Raw genomic sequence first — 20,481 nt, forward strand, 5'->3', positions numbered from 1 at the left:
ACAGCTATTTAATATTTGGCATATTAAATGTACAAATACACAACTTTGCCAAAAAGTTGGATTACATGATTTATATTCTGAAATTCTCAAATTATAACCATTGCACTGTACATGTCTTCCTAAACCGGTATTTAACACAAATGCAATTCTTCATATAGCTTTGGTAATAAACGGGTTCTAAAGAACTACGTGACAAAACATGTACTTGAATGAAAACATTAAAATATCTTATTCATTATTACACCAAGTAGAAATTGATTTCTGCCTAATTCGTCCCTCAAACGAAAGAAATCATATGTTACTCGCTGTTCCTCGCGTGTCACATGACATAAATTTCGGTATACGTGTTCGACTTGATTTTATATGCAAGTTCCCTTCGTTTATGGGAATACATTATTTGTAAGTAGTGTTATTAACGGATTTCATTTCTGGTCGCTAAGCCCGCCCCAGACCGGTGAGAATAAGGCGATAAATAAAGTCACGTGATATGTAAGCAAGTCTTTTCCAATCTGCTTAATTCCTTCATATACATATCGTCTATTGTACAAAGGTCCTCCCATTCTACTCATATTTATTTACAGGAAGGATGGGGTTACAAACCAGAACGAAATTAACTGCTCTTTTTCTTCTTCCTTTTATGGAGTGTAATTAAGTTGAGTGTTGCTATTCAATGTTACAGGGTGTATAAAATCATCGATAATGCATCATCCATTACAATAAAACATAATCGAAGCTATCAACACTAATCAGGCTTTTTCATATTTATTCATTCTCTATTTAAAATCATTAAAAGCATGATGTTTTTTCAATGATTCATTGTGTAAAAGAGACTGTTTACATATGTTTAGGGATATCATCCTTTTTAACAATCGTTTGTGTAGAGATATTATTCAAAACCAAATAATATTATTTAAAATAAAATTCATTTTTTCAAAATATTAAAAATAAAACAAATTTTAACTCATTTTTATATCAAGTATACCATAAATCCACAAATAAATACAAAAAAAAGACGTGAAAAAAAATGCTATCAATTTATTGTTCAAATACAATTGCTATTAATTTATGAACAAAATAACATTACAACGAGTTTACTTTAAGTTTTCCGCCTTTTAAAATTTACATGCAAATCTGCAGTTGATTTAGATTTAACCCAAGACAAATGTTGATAACATGCGAAAACATTTCGCATCAGTGACATTACTAGTATATTGCGTTCTCATTAGGCAAAACTGACTTCTGAATCGAATTGCACCAAAGAAATTGAAATTGGTGCACCGATTTCATTCGTTGTGCACCAAAAATTTTGCGATGAACATCAACAGAGACTTCTTAATGAGTATTATGGAAGCAACAATTTTTGATTTGTAAAAAAGGATTCGACTTTTTAATCACCATAATAAAAGTTTTTAACTAATATATGTATACGCTTTTCGTTCATTTCCATTTCCCATCATGCTGAGCAAACGTTCTATAATTTAGTACGCTAGGATACCATAATGATGGTTTAATTTCTTATGATTTTAATTTTTATATAATTTATGAAGGACAAGTAACATGTAGATGATGATTAGATCGCTTACAGTGGAATTGATGATCAGAATAAGTCATTATCTTCATGAAGACATTGTTAGAGGAAATATAAAACGACGAATTTAGAATAATTTTATTCTCATATGGTTTGTCCATTCTTTCACCATCTTTTACCATCTTTTCTCGGTCAGAACCCTGAACCTGAATTTAAATTAAAAAAACCCACATTATATATCTTTTTACGTTAAGAATATATTTATGGGAAATTGTTAAAGATATAAAAGCAGAGATATTACATCATATATATGAAATAATTTCTGAAATAAATATCTCATCTTAAGATCATCAAATTTCACATGTTTTATAAAAGTAAAGACAGTTCTCCAACCAATGACGTAGAATGCTCAAAACAATAAAGTGTGGGTTAACTTTTATCAATTATTCGTAATTGTAAAACAAATTCAATTTCAAAACAAGATTGAACCATTTGATCATAAAGATCACTTTAACTTAAGGTGGCTCACTACACCTTGAAATATTTTCTCAAATCACAAAACAATTACTTTATTTTGATAGATATCATAATGGATAAGAAGTATCTAAGTCAAATAGGCAAAAAAGTGCAACTTTATATGAAAAATTTCATTTTCAAAAATTTAATTCAGTGAATATGAACAAAAGTTCCAGGCAGATTCGAACTCATGATCTGCGGTTCAGAAGCCCAATATTTTAGCCACTGAGCTACGACGATATACAACCAATCTTGTTATCATTATGGCCTAACATATCAGAGTTCTTAATCTGAGCAAAACAAGTTCGAATGGACCTTAACTGTACATACCCGATGTTTCGCACATTGCTTGAAATGTCAAGGCAATTTCTCCATCGTTCCAAAGTCCAAGTCTTTTTCCATAATTGTTGATCGCAAAGTGCTGCTTACCAGCGGAGTTATCGGGTTGTCCTCTATCCCAGTTACTGTACTCATTTTTTCCTGTTGAAAGTGTCACCCATTTTCCCTCCATACCAACATCAGTGAAATCAATCCAATACGCAACTGTTAAATAAACGGAACTGTTTGAGAACACGCATGTATTTGATTTTTTTTTTTTCAAAATTAAATGCTAAATGGTACTGGGTGTTGTATTATGCCTTTTCTCCCTGGCCATTTCCCTTCCTACAGAGTTATAAAATCGTATTGCTTTCAACAGAACAAACCAAATCAATGAAACTTTCATTACAAATTTTGAACACATCTAAGCAGATAACTGCATACCTTTGACAAGCTCAGTGTCTGAAAAATTCGGATGGACGACCTGGGAGCTTCAGTGCATCCCATAGTTAAAAACTGCAATTTACGGCGCACAAAAATTTATGCAAGTTTTTGACTGATTAATCAATTACCAAAAACTTACCATTTGGAAAGTTCTCAGTCAGCCACTTATTTTCATTTGCATCATTGATTTGAAGCAGAGTTGTACCTTGGTTTCTACAGAAAATCTGTTAAAAAGACATGTCTAAATTTTAATTAACCTCTTTAGGGCACCATTAATGTAGATTTAATAAACATGTATTTATACATGACATAGACATTCAATAAAGTTTAATTTTTCGTATTATTCATATTTTGATCAATCATTGACAAAGGATTTTATTTAATTTATTGCTAGACTGCTCTTCGAAGCTCCTTGGGAGTATCTGTTATGTCACATTACTTAAAGGTGGTGGTCCTTATGAACATCAGACAAAAACTTTACATTTAACAGCGGTTTGGGTAAGCATAAATGTTCTTAAAACATGATGAAAAAATGTACCCTGAACTGACATTATAAATGAAATATAAACGACAATATGCTTCTTCAAACAAAGTTTGATAAACATGAACATCAGTATTTACCTGTGCTTGAAACCAGTTCATTTTTTCATTGAATAAGTGGTAGCAGTGGCCGTTGTAACGTTTCCATCCTTGTTTACAAACTATTGAATGATAAAAAAAGAATTCATCATAAATATGACATTTAACAACTTCGATGTCATCACAGAATTGATAGATTGATATGCTATATACGAAAGAGCCTACATGTATATGAATTAAAACTTTTGAAAATATCATGATATTAACCCATAGTTTCTGGCTTTTTTTTCAAAATATTGATGATACTTGATTGGATCGTATTCAACTTTGTGAACATCTGCCCATCACAGGTTTCGGATCCACTGGACTCGCAACCATTGAACGTACAGCCTGATCCACTGCACTGGGTCTCAAATACAGCTGTCTGTCAAAATAAGAGTTGGAATGTCACACTCCAGTTAAAAAATTCGATATCGAATAATGCTTCGCCGAAATTCTTGTCTTTTTTTTTTACCTTGATCAATTTTGTTTTCTTTTGGATGGACGTAAACAGTTGAAAATGTAAAGTTGATATGTTTTTCATCAAAACATCGTCTTCATTGTCTTGTGCTGCATCAGATGTCGTCAAACAGAGGACAAGTGCAAATATTGCAAAGAAAGAGCTGACTTCAAAACCTCGCATGGTAATATGCTATAGGTATATTTGTTAATATGTACACATGTATACTTTTATATCTTATTTGGATTACGTGAAGTAACAGATGTGAATGAAAAACGATACCATGTAGATTTTTAAAGATAGTGTTTCATTATAATAATATTTTAATAAGTTTGTTCGTATGCTCTTTAGTATCTAGCAGCCAACAAGGTTTATATATAAATGTTGTTATATGGTCTGTGTGGATTTGTAATGCCATTATAAATTTTCTTCTATATAGTTGTTACCAACAAGTTTACCAAAACGAATGTTATTACAACCGGTCTGTTGACCGGTCCGCCGGTCCAAAATCTATATTGTAATACCTTTACGTCACAGGTGATTGATATTCGTCTGACAGTTTTTGACTTGAATATCAGACCTTCAAACAGAAATGTCCCCCTCGGCCTTCGGCAATGTTTCCGTCTTTGGATCAAACAGATCATGTTGCCCTCATATCCAGTCAATAACTGTATAATAAATCTCAAACATAGATTTTGAACAATTACCTGATTAGGAAACTCTTAATGTTTAAATTTAACTTTATCAGTCTTAATTTGAAAAAGAAGTCCTTTATTTATAAATTGCAGTATAATATCTTAATCTACAACGATGTGAAAATACAACATGATGTTTTTTTTTTAGGTTTAAATAATTAACGAGAATCTCTTTTAACAAATTTAGCTTTTTAAAAAGCTAAGAAAGTAAGCCAGTGGAATATTAATTAAAAGGGGTTAAAAAAGAATACACAGTCAATAAAGATACAAGATATAAATAGTCTTAAGGTCATTTATAATATGCGGTGTTAATTAATTTTTTATGGCTGTGCGTGAGAAGACATGTGTGTAACAGTGTTTACGTATACACTGTTTGTCTGCAAACCCGCTTATAACATTGTAATCAATATCAACTGATCATGCTGTTAAAATTGATTTCATGCTCTCCAATTTTCATGGTCCCGTCGCAAACCACTGCCAATAAATTTCCTCTCCAATTTCACTGAGAGTCGGGAAGATATACTTATATGTGGACTCGTGACTGTTGCTGCAGACGATACCCATGGACAGTCTACCAAGTTTGACATTGAAACAAACTAGTTTTATAACTTCTTCAAATTTCTCCAACACGGACTGTCTAATTCCTTCCAAGAATTCCAATGTACGTGTCAGCCCGTGGCTGACTATTCAGGAATACAAGTGTAGTGAAAATGGGTGATGATTCTAAAGCAGATTTCAATCTCAACTTTGAAGATATGGACTTTCTAGAAATGTTTAACTCAGATAATGACAGATTCACTGGTCCTTAAAGTACAAATGTAACATTAAACCAGGACGATCTGATTCCTGTGACCAGCTACAGTCAAAGGATAGAAATAATACTTGAATTTGCTATTCATTTGAATGCCTCAATAAGAGTAACAATCATTCTTAGTGAAATATTTAACAAATTTAAAGATGGATTATAGAAAATTAAAGGAAATAATAGGGAGAGGGTTTAAGAAATATTTAAAAATCATTACCTAATACTTAAATTACAAACAAAAGATCAAATATTATACCAAATCATAAACATTTTGCACAGATATTCAAAACTGTTGCAAATGACGTTATGGAAAAATTCTTGGACTCTTGATAAGCAAAATCAACTGATAGAAATCAGCCTGGGGAATGAACATTTTTCAGGGTACACTTTAGATGTTTATGATGCAATTTGGTAATACTATAAAAATCTTTGAAAGTCAAGATTTTTTGCACAAATACTCCAGAATTACACAATGTCAGTCTCACTCTTTTTTAAATTGGAACATGGAGGTTTATGGTACTACATTAGACATGCATACGCAAACAGTAAAAGTGTCAACTCTCGCTTATGATCTCTCGTGTTTCAAATGTAAAGCCAGACTCAGAGAAAAACTTGTCGACGAGTTTTTGTACCACTTAAACACTTTGATCAATATCAGAACACAAATAAATCACCAACATTCGAAGAGATATAAATACAGTCTGTGACAAGGAAGAGTTTGGGACAGTTACTGTGGAATCGTTTGAATTCATGGGGGCCAATTTTCGTGGATTGTTGGTTTTTTGCTTATTCGTGGGGATGTAATTTCAAGGATCTGTTGGTTTTCAGTTTTAGTAAGACAACTTACTCTTTCAAAATTTGTTTTCATGGAGGACGTAAATTCGTGGGGGGGGGGGGGGGGGGGGGGGCTACCCATGAAAACCACGAAAACTGAGCCAACACGAATTCTAATGATTTCACAGTATTGGAATCTTGGATGGTCTCTTTAAAGAGCGAACCCGACATGGTCTGCCAAAACCAAAAACTCACAAAGATATTTTTGAGATACTTGATCTGCAGAAGATTTAAAAGTATCCCGATGGGATTTTACCAGTACCATCATTACCAGTGGTCTTGCGCCATGCTGTATGGTACATTCTGTCCACCCCTTTTGTTACCAGAGGGGTTTTTCTTTTTGGTAATTTTATTTTTTCTTGTCATTAAATACAATATATAAACAACATTTTATCAAACAAGATATAATAGATGCGATAATAATGATAGTATTAGCATTGACACAAGTAATCACAGAACATGTAATAATATAAACTATTTAAATAAGGTCGTATGCATACATCTTTATGAAATTATAAACATATTCTTTCTTAAGTTACATATTACGGTACATGTATATTGCTTTAAAAAGGATAAATAGTGTTAATAATAATAATAATAATAAAAATAATAGGGTTTATCACAAAACTCATACATGTAAATCCGAGTACTACTAAATAAATTTGAAGAATTCTAACAAAACATGTAGATATATGCTGTCTATAGGGATCACCACTTCTTCGTTACAGTTCATTCACATACCCTATAGACAGCGCTACTGGAGGACTGGTTTCCTCTCTGTAGATACTTTATCTATAAATGTATAATTATATATAATATAAGTTTACATATAGTAATATTTTACAACATACGAGCAAAATCAGTGATATAACTTGCTCTAGATTTGTACTTCAAACGTAAAACAGATGCGTAATTTAACAGAGATGATTTGATATGCGTCTTAAGACCTTCTTCGTTTTCATCTATTTTTTCTAATCTTCAATACATTTTATACTTATATATTCTCAGTGCTATTAAGGATATTAAAAAAAATTAATGTTGCAGTTTTTCTATTGTTTTCTAAGTGAAAACCTATAATAATATGTTTCCATTAAACATCAAAAGAAAGAAATTCACTTAATAACCTCCATATCATTAGCACATTTTTACATTCATAAATCAAATGTTTACTTGTTTCCATCTTGTTACACATCCTTCACATCTACCTTCCATTTACATAAATATGCATTATTACACAATATATTGTTAAGTCGTCGGTAATTGAAGTCAGATAATTGTTTATCTCCAACTTCTAAAATTTTACAGACATATATTTTTTCCCATTGTTGAGTATCGTGAATTTCAAACTCCTTCGATAGTTTTGTCTGGTAGCAAGGTTTTATAAACTTCATCTTTATAAAATTTTTGTATCCATTCAAGTTATTATAGCCAGTTTGAAAATAAAGATCTAAACCAATTTTCTTATCCACAAATTTTGTATTTGCAAAATCATATTTTCTCAACACTGATTTTAACACAGAAATAATAGTCTTATATTCACATAACCAATAAGATCTATCTTTTAAAACATTGGTAAAACTTTCTAAAGTTCGAATTTTTCCATTATCATCCAGTATATCTTTTACAAATAGGATGCCATTTTTAACCCAATTTTCAAAAAATAATACATTTCCTTTGTATCGCATATTACAATTGTTCCATATCGGCTGTCGTAGTATATCGACATTTGACATTACATCTAATCGGGAAATTTTACATTCATTTAGAACACAAAGTATTTCTTTATAAAACAGTGGAAATTTTAGATTGTCTACGTTACCCGAAAATTGCAAATATATTATATTTGTTACAAAAACCGTTCAGTATATTATACAGAACTCCTTTTGGTTTCAATATTCTTGGTAACCAGGCCGCTTTTAAAGCTTTGAGTTTACTTTCTACATCAATGATACCCAGACCACCATTTCTTACATCGCCGATAAGAGTATTGCGTTTTATTCTTTCTGATTTATTCCATACGAAATTAAATATGAGACGTTGAATTTTCTTTAAGAATTCCTTCCCTGGGAGGCATAAAATAGACGCTATGCATATAAGTTTTGATATAGCTAGTGTGTTAATTATGCAAGACTTTCCAAATAATATTTATTTTCTGCGTTTCCATGATTCAAACAGTTTTCCATATCATTATATATTTTTTTCCAGTTTTTGTTGTAACATTCCTCTTTGTCATGCCCTATATATATATATATATACCAGAGTTACCATTGTTACCAGAGGGTAAAAATTTTACCATCAGTTGAATTTTGACAGCTTTGTCCGGCCAATATGCTGCATAACAGCTTAAAACGCTACAAAAAGATTCATCAACAGCAGATTAAGGTGATCAAGTTGGCATAGATGTCCATGACAGCTATACAGACAAGAAAATGTACGCAACTTATAATGAAGACTGCTGTCGTGTACATTTGTAAACAAAAACAGATTACAATACTTCAAATCTAGATTTTTCAACCAATACATCAATGAGAGACTTCTGCACCCTGATGTTTGGAATACAGCGAGGAAGATTTGCATTGCTGCTGGGATGAAGCGTAAATACACACCCCACTGTTTACGACCCACTGCAATCACTTACCTTAAGTTTATGATCAGTGATTTTAAGCACATCCTATTAGGTTTATGTCGAACCCCAGGATTGAGAGTTCATTAAGGTCAAATAACAGAACGCTCTTCTTTGAACTCTCAGCAAATTAAACAATTCCTTGTTAACATGTTTGATTGCCCAAAAATGTACTTACATGAAAATGTTAGCTAGAAACATTCATGTATTTTGAAAGTTCAAAATTGATATGTGTATGGTTTAATTAATTAAAAACAATAACAATTAAAATCTATGTATGTATTATTCACCGAAAAAGGATGATTTTATTGTAATTTAATTGAATGAAAGATGCCACTATAATTGAACGCTTACCTGTGTTGAAAACAATTCCTTGTTGCGCAAAATACAGTACCGATCAGACCAAACCTAACAGAAAGTAACCCCCAACTAAACCCTGGGTTCACTTTCTGGGTTTTCTCTGGGTTTACTTCGGGTTTACTAGAGTAGACCCAGAGTAAACCCAAAGTAAATACAGAGTGGACACTGAGAGTAAACCCAGTCAGAAGTATACCCCTGAAAGCAGACGCTATCTGTGTATTCAGAATATACAAACAGGCAGTAGGATGGTAAGATAAAATACTAGTCTGCTTCACACTTCAGTGCATACACTTGACCACAAAAGCAATATCAAAGTAAACCCAAAGTGAACCCCGAGTGGACCCAAGTTTTCAAAAAGTAAACCCAGAGTAAACCCAAAAAGTAAACCCGGGGTTTAGTTGGGGTTTACTCTGGTGTTAGGTTGGGTCTGATCGGTACTGAAATTGTAACAGTGACCATTGGACGGCTTCCAACCTTGCTTACAAACTGCTTGGTTATAACATGAATAAATATTATCTTTTAAATATCACATAAAGTTTTGGTATAAACAAAATGCAAAAAGCAGTGCAATACAAAAAACTACAAACCGACCAAAATCAACCAAAAAACCCCAAACAAAACAAAAACTACAACTTCTGGCACTAAACAAGCGGCTGGCTTCCATTTCCAAATGACGTTAATACTTGATTGAATCTTGTTTAACTTTCTCAAAATAAGAAATAGATGAAAATTAATTAATGTTCATGTTAAAAAAGAACACAGAGTCTCATCTTAATGTTTTTATCCTTATCATTTTTTAAAATGTTTTTTTAGTAGAAAAAAACAGTTTAAAACGTAGTTCCAAGATATGTTTCATTAAAACATCGTCTTCACTGAGTGGTGTTGCATCAGTAGCCATTGATTAGACAACCAGTGCAAATAATGCACTTTTAATGCTAACCTCAAAAGATCCCATGGTTATAATGTCATATATGGTAATACATATCTACATGTACATAGATTTACTTTATATATTATTTGGAATGCGTTAAAAGGATCAGATATAGGTTTAATAACCACACCATGTAGATTTTAGAAATAGAGTTGTTGTAATCATATTTTGATAAGTATGTTAGTGTATACCGAAACAACCATTAGCAAACTTATATACTAGTATATATGGGTGTCCAATATGATATAACATGGCAATCTGAGGGGATCTACCGGTACACATTACCTTGATACTAGTATATACGTATATTAAGCACAAACATTGCACCAACTCTTATACTGTCAAATACTTACTAAAGTCAAGAAATTAGATTAAGGCACCAAAAAATTAACCTTCTGTTACCTCCGCCCCTGCTGGCTGTCTGAACTAACGCTAATGCGTATTTTGTCCGCAATGCTAGCTACCTTTACACCCGTATGAAACATCAAAAGAAAGCATTCCATTTTAGCCGGGCTATGCTGAAAGCAGAGTGCTGGCTGTAGGCAGGCAAATCGCCAATGTTACTATTAATAACACAACTTCAAAATTAAACAAAAAACCAAACAGCGTCAAAGTAAAAGTTTCCGCTATACCAAATAGTTACACAAAGAGCCACGTTTTGTCAAAAGTGTTGGTATTTGTTGTTTTTTTTAAATTTCGAGAGAATTGTCTATCTTTTTCAGTTTTCTTATTAATAACGTGTTTTAAAAACAAGACTATGCATTTTGGACACATACAATGTGCATCAATTTCCATTTCGCTACACATGTACTTTGCTGCGCGTTGAAGAAATTGGGATTGAATATATATTGAGATTTTCAGTCTTTACTACACAATATGCATAAAGAAACACTTCAGTACTTTGATTAATATTGTTATAAAACATTAAATCATTTAATCACCTAGACACTGTCAGATCAAAGTTTAGGTGTTCACCCAATATAATGTATTGATCATGTTAAATAGACACATTCGTTTTTCTTGCCGTTGGGATGGCTGATTTCGATCTAAATCTCAAGTTGTTGATAATAATGTAGCGAAATGGAAATACCACCCAAGACCCGAAACCTTAACCATTGCTGGACATGAACTCATGAAATATTCCGGTTTGTGAGAGTTTTCCCCAAAGCTTTCGGATTGTTGTTTGTTGTCGATGGAAATAAGGATACAATTGTATACATGTAGTATCTAAAATTATGTGAACAATTGTCAAATGCTAGTATTGAAACAATACGAAATGAACAATAGATTTTAGTGCGTACAACCTGACCTAATAGTAATTCAGACTCCAACATTCTGTCAGCTTTTTTCCCCAATAGTCACCCTGTACTTTTAAAGTTGTTTTTTTTTCGTTTAAGACTATTATTTAAGAATAATTGCAATCGCAAAAATGTGCCATTAATATAAAGCACGTGCTGAAAACACCATTTTTTTGTTTGAATTTCGTCACGGCTAATTGAGTTCAATCAGTAATGTTTTATTTTATGTGGGCTTTTGTTGAGACGACATATCGGAATATGAATGTTACAAAATAAAAATCATTTCATTTAATATTTGTCAAAATATTCTATTTTCAGAATGAACACTTAGAAATGTTGTTAAGTGTACATGCATACACAAGAACACAAAAAATAAAATCAAGAAATGTTTTGATTTAAGGCAATTTATTTCATTTACTCAAAACCTTTTTACCATCTTTCATGGGTCAAAACTCTATATCTAAATGTAAAGAAGAAACATTTTTCATGTAATGATCTCCCGATATGTTAATAATAAAATTACTATAATAGAAAGAATATTAAATATTTCATTTGATAGAGGTAATGTTCTGAAGGGGATATAAGAACAGAACTTACTTGATGCTTCGCAACTAACTTGAATCGATGCGGTACATCCTCCATCGGCCCAATACCCAGCGCGATTTGCATAATTGTTGACCGCACAGTCCTGTCTCCCACCAGCGTTGTCGGGTTGTCCACTGTTCCAGTTAGTGTACTCATTCTTACCAGTTGAAAATGTCACCCATTTCCCCTCCATGCCAAAATCCGTAAAATCAATCCAATACAAAACTGTTTAATACAATTATTTTAAAAATTGAATGTTCAGAATATTGTACTGTATCCAATAATAAGTGAATATTTTTCTTTAAAACAACGATCAAAATATGCTAACGCGTGTCTGTTGAATATGCTTTTGATGGTTTGAATATTTTGAACAGAGGTAAATAAACACTTAAGAATACCGGTCCTTCTAAAACTCCTATACATGAAAAAACATCATGCCCTAAATAGAAGCAGTTCGTGATGATGTTATGTTAAAAGAAGTTGAGGACAATTTACTTTTATACATGCTACTGAAAGGTTGGGTCTAGGTCCTCGTCTTTTGTGGGTCATAACATCCTATATATTAATGGTTTTTGTTCACTGTCGCATTTATTAAAAACACTTAACAAGGATCAAAATGTGATGAAACAAATTTTAAGCGGAAAATGTTAAAAAAATGAAAATGATCATATCTCGTATAAGGCAAATGTATAAAAGGTGGTACCTACGACGTCTTTGAGAAAAAATATATTTACCGTTTGCAAACGTCTTAGTGAGCCATTTATTCTCGTTTGCATTATTGATTTGAAGCAAATTTGTCCCTTTGTTTCTACAGAAAATCTAGTAAATATGCTTCATAAATAATAAATGCATTTTCAATCTTTATTAGAATGGATACAAGTATATGACTACATGTAACTGTTTCTTAAATTTCTTGATACTTGAATATCAGTAACTCAAAATCTTTCTTTTTAATTTTTAAGTGCACACAATATTAAAATTGCTAAAAATGAACCAATAAATATAAAACACATATTTTATATTTATATATTTATATATATATTACAATTCAATATTATTTTAATAGCATTGTTTCAATAACTCATAACAAAAATGAAATTCTATTGATGCTGCTTTTTTCAGTGCATTGTTAAACTATATCTTTATAGAAGTTTACCTGTGCTTGAAACCAATTCATTTTTGTACTGAATAAACGGTAGCAATGTCCGTCAAAACGTTTCCACCCTTCTTTACAAACTGTTAAGGTAAGAAATGAATATATATATATATATATATATATATATATATATATATATATATATATATATATATATATATATATATATATATGAATATTTGAAACGAAGAACGTGTCTTAAAATAAATGATTGGTTTGAAAACATCATTGTGCATTACAGCAGAACAAAACACAAAAATAAAACACTAACCAATTACTTTTGGCTTCCTTTCCAAAATGTTGCTAATACTGGATTCTATTTTATTCAACTTTGTAATCATCTGTCCATTACAGGTTTCGGATCCACTAGACTCGCAACCATTGAACGTACAGCCTGATCCACTGCACTGGGTCTCAAAAACAGCTGTCTGTCGATTTTAGGAATTACATTTAATGTATGAATATTAGGAAAAACTCCGTCTAAAGCTGTAGTGAAATGTCTTTTTTATTCTTTTTTACCTTTATCATTTTTGTTTTCTTTTGAATGGTTGAAAACAATCGGAAATGTAGGTCCGAGATGTTTTTCATCAACATTTCGTCTTCAGTTTGTGGTGCTGCATCAGATGCCGCAAAACAGACAACAAGTGCAAGGAATGCACAGTAGGAGCTAACTTCAAAAATCTGCATGGCAAGATGATAAATGGTAATATTATATATGTTTAGATTTATTCAGAAATGCTTATATATATTATTTGGAACACGAAAAACGTAACAGGTGTTTGTTGATTACAATACAATATAGATATTTAGATAGAATTACATTATAATTATCTTTTGACCAATGCATTCGTGTATTCCAAAATAGCTATTTACGAAATATGAGTTGATTATTATAAAGTTTACCGAATTGAAATATTGTATGCCTATGGCTTGAAATGAAACCAATAAATTATACGGAAATCAAACTCAAACTTACAACTTTTAACAGCTATTTGAAGGAGGAAAATGTATTTATTGATTTTATGTCAGTTGGATTTTAGAGAAAGCTTCTATATATATATATATATATATATATATATATATATATATATATATATATATATATATATATATATATATATATATAAAACACCGTTTAATAATGGATGTTTCTACAAAATAAGAGATACTAGACAGTATCTTATATTTGACTCATGCCACCCTAGACACACCGGGAATAATATTCCATATGATTTAGTAATGCGTTTATGTACAATAATCTCCGATACAGAAATATTAGAACTTCGTTTCACAGAATTACAAGATTTACCACCTCAAAGAAATTATCCCATACAATTGATTCAAAACGGAATCAACAAAGCAAAATCTTATGAAAGAAAGCGTCTACTTTTAGTAAAAAAATAAACCCGTCAAAAATTTCATACCATACGTTTCTGCGCACAACCCTAGAAATCCAGAAGTGTTCAACGCAAGCCGTTATATTTTAATGTAGAAGTTGGGAAAATTATTTGACAACGGGTTAGTGTTGAATTTTTTGTAATACATGGATGCGATAATGTTTAAAATGTAGAAATAATAGGTCTGTTAAGTCGAGTCGAAACATTGGTCGAAGCGTAGACCGTCTTCGGTTCCGACATTTACACGATTTCCAGAATAAAAATATGGGGGCTTGCGAAGAGAAGTGGATGTAGGCTATGCCTGTCCACTTCTCAAAGGAGAATACATTTCTGGATGTACATGTATATCGGGATGGTCACGTGATCTAATCCCATTAAGTCCGAGGGTTTTTTTTATTACGATATTAGGTATGTCTTAGCAAAAGTCGGTTATTTTGAGCCCAAGAAAATAGTGACCTAGATTATTCATGCGCTACTTTGACCTCTTGACCAATGATGATGTTATGCAGGAATAACAGCAGATTGCACAAACCGGGTTATGTAAGGGAAAACATTAGCAAGTGTAAAAATATACATGTAATGTTTGTTAATATGGTAAAATATCAAGATAATTTTAAGAAATATTTCAGAATAAATTTTATTAATGTGATATTTGAAACTAAAGCCTTGTTAAAAATATTCATTGTATTCATTTAAAGTAAAGCAGACAAACGAATAAACCTGCCTATTAAACTGCCTGTGGTTCTGCTTTGTCATTCGCTATGCAAACATTATAATGGTGAGGGAAAAATTAAGATTTATTCCCCCTAAAGAATGTACATATTTTACGAGGGCATCGCCTGGGGAAAATTTGATTTTGCCTGTGGAATAAATCTAACATGTACATGTTTTCCGAACTATTATGCTACAACATATGATTATACAATAATCTTTTGAACTTTCAAAAGCAATAACGTGAGGAATGTTTGATTTTCTATCTCAGTGTTCTTTTCTTTCATAAATTCGAATCACAGTTAAATTTTTCTAAAGGGATTAAAATTTTTAGATTAAGTAATATTTGTGAACATCGTATGCTCATATCTGCCTTTCTATCCGTTGAGATTTCCGAAGATGTGGAATATAATATTTATTCCCTGGTAGAACACGAAGTTTTTGTGATCGGCTTCGGCCGATCACAGTTGTGTCCATATGAGGCAAATTTAACTATTTGCGCACGCATTGCGCCTTGCTTTATTTTATTTACTATGCAATGACAACCTTATTTAATTCTTTTCTATTCTATCTAATCCTAATTCTAATCCTATTCTTTAATTAGACGTAGATTACTAAAACGGTAACCTTATCCGTTTACCCTGAAAATAAAACATTTACAGAGTTACATACATAAAGATTCAAATCACGTTTTTTTTCACATATGCGAAGGAATATTAGTCGGAATTATAATTCGCCTACTAAAAGTAAAGGTTATTCATGCCTTGCCATTTCGGAAATCAATAAAACGGTGCTGTATATAGTTCACTGCATGTTGCGTATATTATATAAACAGAGCTGACCAATGATATTTTATGCCGATCATTCCTTTAAAAGGAATATTTGTCAGGTGACTTTCTCGAACAGACCACGCGTTATATAGAATTATTATACTGAGGTAAAATAAAATCCGATGTCTTACGAAATGAGGGAAAAAATACATAATACAGATAGATATGTCACAATATATTATTTAATCTTAATTCAACGCAAGGAATGCAGATTTACATAAGTAATATTGAAAATAGGTTGCGAGGCTTAATAAATGGTGGTATGTTTTTCTTTCATGTTTCATTTAACTGATCAGCATCAAAATCTCAAGTAAATATTTATTCAGATAAAAAAAACCAAAACATATTGACTTTTCCACATGAGATTTTATTTTGTTTTTCATATTAATAAAGTTATCAATTAATTTGATTCAATTTATTTAAAACCCGTGCTTATGTTCCATCTTCCATGGTCAGAATTCAGAACCTGGAAAGATAAGAAAGTAATCTTAAAGTAATTTTCTTTGTTAAGATTTTCTAATAAGCATTCTTCTTCACTAAATCCTATACATATTTCATAAAACTAACACGCTTATTATGCTGCAAAGTACTTGATTACATAGGCTAACTTCCTGGTGTAGACATTTATTTTTTCAACTCTAAAACCAAAGATTCTAAGCTGAAGCAAATGTTGGCAAGGAAAATTAACTCCCTCACTGTGTATATATATATCTTAAAGCCCTTAAAAGGGACGACTTCTTATTATGAGCAAAACAGTTTTGAAAAACATTTAGAATTGAATATACCTGATGCTTCACACATGGCTTGAAATTTAGCTTTACATCCCCCATCGTCCCAACGTCCAGCGCGTTTTCTGAAATTGTTGTATGCACAGTTTTGATTCCCACGCCAATTATCGGGTTGTCCACGATCCCAACTTGTGTACTCACTTCTTCCGGTAGACAATGTCACCCATTTCCCCTCCGTACCATTGTCAGTGAAATCAATCCAGTATGGAACTGTTTGAAGTTATACGTGTATTTCAATTGTTTTGAAAGTTGAAAGTTGCACATAATTGACTTACCAAGGTAATTTACATAATCAAATAAATGCGTGAACATTTACAAATGAAAAGGCGATAGTAAATATAGAGTATAGAGCTCGCATTACTCGTTTTCTTTATCACTGCTCTCTCTCTCTCTCTCTCTCTCTCTCTCTCTCTCTCTCTCTAATAGAGTACTTAACGTAGTCTAAAAGATTATATAAAAGGGATTTATCAGTATATTTGTTTACAAGCATTAATTTGAATAATGTTGCCCGGTCCAGATAGTGTATTCTGAAATACCCTTTTCTATAATTCGTTATTTCCTCAGTAATATGCAGCATATATATATATATATATATATATATATATATATATATATATATATATATATATATATATATATATATATATATAATGAGAGAGAGGAGAGAGAGAGAGAGAGAGAGAGAGGAAATGGTATATATAGAGGAATGGCGGAATTATCACTGCAAGTTAAGTTTAAGTATGTCTCTTATGGTTTCTATACGTTTGTTTGCTTCAAAAGTTTTAATCTTTTAACTAAGCCATAAAAATCCCGATCTCACTGATGTGATCTCCCCGAAAAACACTTTAGAAAGGGGGCAAAGCTTAACATATAATAAAATATTATACTACCGATGTATATCAATCTTAAAATTGATTTATCGTTACTTTATTAAAAATAGTGTTCACCATCCATCCATATCCATACGTTTGGAGAAAATTAGATTTGCTTACGGATTTCACTTACCATTTGGAAAATTCTTAGTAAGCCATCTATTTTCACCTGCATTATTTATTTGTATCAATGATGCTCCTTGTTTTCTGCAGAAAATCTTTCAACAAAATGGATCATTTCTCAATATAAAGATACAAAGTTTGAAGCAAAAAACATGTTATTCTAATAAAGGAGGCTGCTGACAAAAAAAATCTTTAACTGGGCTTCACAAAACGATATTGCAATGTTTACAAAACTTTTGAAACAACTTTTATCAGTTAAACATTTTTGTAGACTGCTTTCCACTATTTTTTGTGTTATAGTTTAATTACATATTAACTAATATATCTTAAATATTATATATCAATATCAATATTTTCTTCATAGATATGATTTATATTGCTCCAGTAAGTTGGGATGCTTAAATCTTATTTTTAATCTCATCGATTCAAAATAATATGATACGACTTATATATTTTCTTATATGGTAAAGTTGTAGGATTTACATCTTCCAGATTATATGTATTTTAAAAAATACATTACCTTTCTAACATATTCAAATGCACGTGTCCCTTGGGTCCCGTCGTGCGCTTATGAAAACATTTTTCGGGAAAATATTTTTAATACATTCTAAGCTAAGTGTTTACCTGTGCTTCAAACCAATTCATTTTTGCCCTGAATAAATGGTAGCAGTGGTCGCCATACCGTTTCCATCCGTGTTTACAAGCTATTTGAATTCAAACAAATGCATTTAAAAATGAATTTGTAACATAATTTTTCACATTATAAAATGAAATATTAGATGCAATGTACACAACGGATATCAAAAAAGTAAAAAAAACCCCAGATGTTCATGCACCAACCAATAGGTTTCTTTTTCCAAATGTTGTTAAGGTATACGTTTACTCAGAATGAAAAAAAATTCCACTGATGATAATGAAAAACCATCTATTGTGTGTTAAAGACCTATCTTGGGAGTGCTATTTTTTACTTTCAAAAAAGTAGGTCAATGACCTACTTTTTGAGATAATGGTCATTGAATATTTTTTGGAAATTTAAGAAAAGTCCCTAAAAATTTTACACTATGATTGAAATTTTCTTAATTGTGAAAATAACACAAATTGCTAAACTCTTTTAAAAATGAAATGCAGTTAATGAATGGCAGTGACACTCAACAGACACAAAGCAATAACTTTTCATTCACAATTTTTTTGAATACTCCAGTCCGAATTTCCTCTATCAGTTTTCAAATTCCTACCCTCTTTTTATTTAATTTTACAAAAAACTGAATGATGATAATACTAAAACATTGATAGCATTAAACTAGGTATATTGACGTTACTCTGTAGCATTAAAAGTTATATGAGGTCAATGATCAAAATTTTGAGATATGGTGTCTTTTATCGTTTTTAGGCATTTTTCAATATTGTTGTATTGTGTGCCATTCGAATATCTTAACGAAAAAGTGAGATAAAACCAACAGAAAATATGCAAAATTATGTTAATTAACAAGTAAAATCTTAACTTTGAATATTACTGTACTACCAAAAATATGTCAGTGAAAAACAAAATCTGAAAATTTTAGTCCGAATTTCCTCTGTTTTGCTAAAAGTCCAACTTTGCTTGAGCCTAATTCCATAATATAGTAAAAATATTGAATGGTTTGTCAATAATAATTCATTTCATCAATACTTTTAGTGGTTAGAACAAATTTTACTCATGAAATTGAACTTTATAACAATCCGAATTTGAGAACTCAAACCCTGAGTAAACAACGTCCTTAATACTTGATTGGATCTCATTCAGTTGTGTTAACAGTTGTCCATTGCAGACTCTGGGTACACCAGCTTTGTAACTATTGAACGTACAGCCTGATGCACAGCACTGGGTCTCGAAGACAGCAGCCTGTCGAAATAGGGATAACATGGTATGAAATAAATAACGTTTCAAGTTTAACAAAAAAGACAGTAAAATTTTATCACATTTTCAAACCTTCATCGTTTTTGTTTTCTTTTTCATGGAAGAAAACAGTTTAAAATGCAGATCCGAGATACGTTTCATCAAAACATCGTCTTTACTGTGTGCTGCATCAGATGCCATTGAATACAAGACCAGTGCAAGTAATGCACTAAAAATACAGAACTCCAAAAAACGCATGGTTAGATGCTATCGGGTAGAATGTCAACAGATAAAGAGGGGTATGTATTTCTACATTGTGTAGATCATGTAAGTAGTAACAGGTTGTTTGTGGGTGAAGAATTTACAAAAGAAAAAATGTCAATGTGAAAACAAACCAGGTTTTCTTTGTGTAAACAATATCCATAATCCATTTGTCGACCCTTAATTCATTAACACTACCTATCCGCTGCAAAACGGGTATCCTATATCCTTTTGCAAACAAAACTTTATAATACAACTGGTATTATTTGCATTATAATGAACAAGAGGCCCATAAGCAACATTGCTCATCTGAGCAGCAATATTTATTTAAAAAAGACCATTAGCTTTAATGAGTCATATGATACAGAATATCTGGACAATGTAGTAGAATAGATTCTGTATAAAGAGATTTTTTGTCTCCAGATATTCTCATATTAAACATTGACCATAAT

The 20,481-nt window shown here is 31.4% G+C and overlaps 3 protein-coding genes across 4 annotated transcripts in view; all 3 read right to left on the reverse strand.

Moving 5' to 3' along the window:
• The window catches only part of LOC128169127 (perlucin-like protein), a 29,623-nt gene extending 15,765 nt beyond the window's left edge, over nt 1-13,858 (reverse strand). Inside the window, exon 1 of the mRNA XM_052835292.1 lies at nt 13,691-13,858. Within this exon, the coding sequence (XP_052691252.1) occupies nt 13,691-13,858 (168 nt within the window). The remainder of the gene's footprint in view (nt 1-13,690) is intronic.
• Nucleotides 1,664-4,067, reverse strand: LOC128169073 (C-type lectin mannose-binding isoform-like). The gene is made up of 6 exons (XM_052835243.1): nt 3,900-4,067; nt 3,653-3,809; nt 3,428-3,507; nt 2,946-3,030; nt 2,375-2,587; nt 1,664-1,734 (listed from the first exon to the last, which is right to left on the reverse strand). Exons 1-6 carry the CDS (start codon nt 4,065-4,067, stop codon nt 1,721-1,723), a joined length of 717 nt encoding a protein of 238 aa, XP_052691203.1. The 3' UTR covers nt 1,664-1,720.
• A 2,597-nt stretch (nt 13,859-16,455) lies between the features above and the next one.
• Nucleotides 16,456-20,062, reverse strand: LOC128169110 (galactose-specific lectin nattectin-like). 2 transcript variants are annotated; one of them, XM_052835281.1, is made up of 7 exons: nt 19,862-20,062; nt 19,650-19,774; nt 18,733-18,758; nt 18,517-18,596; nt 17,903-17,987; nt 16,895-17,107; nt 16,456-16,575 (listed from the first exon to the last, which is right to left on the reverse strand). In XM_052835281.1, exons 1-7 carry the CDS (start codon nt 20,024-20,026, stop codon nt 16,562-16,564), a joined length of 708 nt encoding a protein of 235 aa, XP_052691241.1. In that variant the 5' UTR covers nt 20,027-20,062; the 3' UTR covers nt 16,456-16,561. The 2 variants fall into 2 exon arrangements, with proteins under 2 accessions (XP_052691241.1, XP_052691245.1); XM_052835285.1 differs by lacking the exon at nt 18,733-18,758 and having other exon boundaries at nt 19,657-19,774.
• Between the last annotated feature and the right edge of the window lie 419 nt (nt 20,063-20,481).

Source organism: Crassostrea angulata, chromosome 1 (genome assembly GCF_025612915.1).
Source record: "Crassostrea angulata isolate pt1a10 chromosome 1, ASM2561291v2, whole genome shotgun sequence".
Classification (NCBI taxonomy): domain Eukaryota; kingdom Metazoa; phylum Mollusca; class Bivalvia; order Ostreida; family Ostreidae; genus Magallana; species Magallana angulata.

What these genes read in the sequence shown, in the direction of transcription:
- LOC128169073 (XM_052835243.1), bottom strand. Translation starts at nt 4,067, where the DNA reads ATGCGAGGTTTTGAAGTCAGCTCTTTCTTTGCAATATTTGCACTTGTC. An exon ending in AAAAAAGCCAGAAACTATGG is followed by an intron (nt 3,508 to 3,652) that starts GTTAATATCATG and finishes ATCATTCAATAG; the next exon opens with TTTGTAAACAAGGATGGAAA. An exon ending in GACTGAGAACTTTCCAAATG is followed by an intron (nt 2,588 to 2,945) that starts GTAAGTTTTTGG and finishes TTTATTTAACAG; the next exon opens with TTGCGTATTGGATTGATTTC.
- LOC128169110 (XM_052835281.1), bottom strand. Translation starts at nt 20,026, where the DNA reads ATGCGTTTTTTGGAGTTCTGTATTTTTAGTGCATTACTTGCACTGGTC. An exon ending in AGAAAACAAAAACGATGAAG is followed by an intron (nt 19,775 to 19,861) that starts GTTTGAAAATGT and finishes CTATTTCGACAG; the next exon opens with GCTGCTGTCTTCGAGACCCA. An exon ending in TGAATTGGTTTGAAGCACAG is followed by an intron (nt 17,988 to 18,516) that starts GTAAACACTTAG and finishes TTTTGTTGAAAG; the next exon opens with ATTTTCTGCAGAAAACAAGG.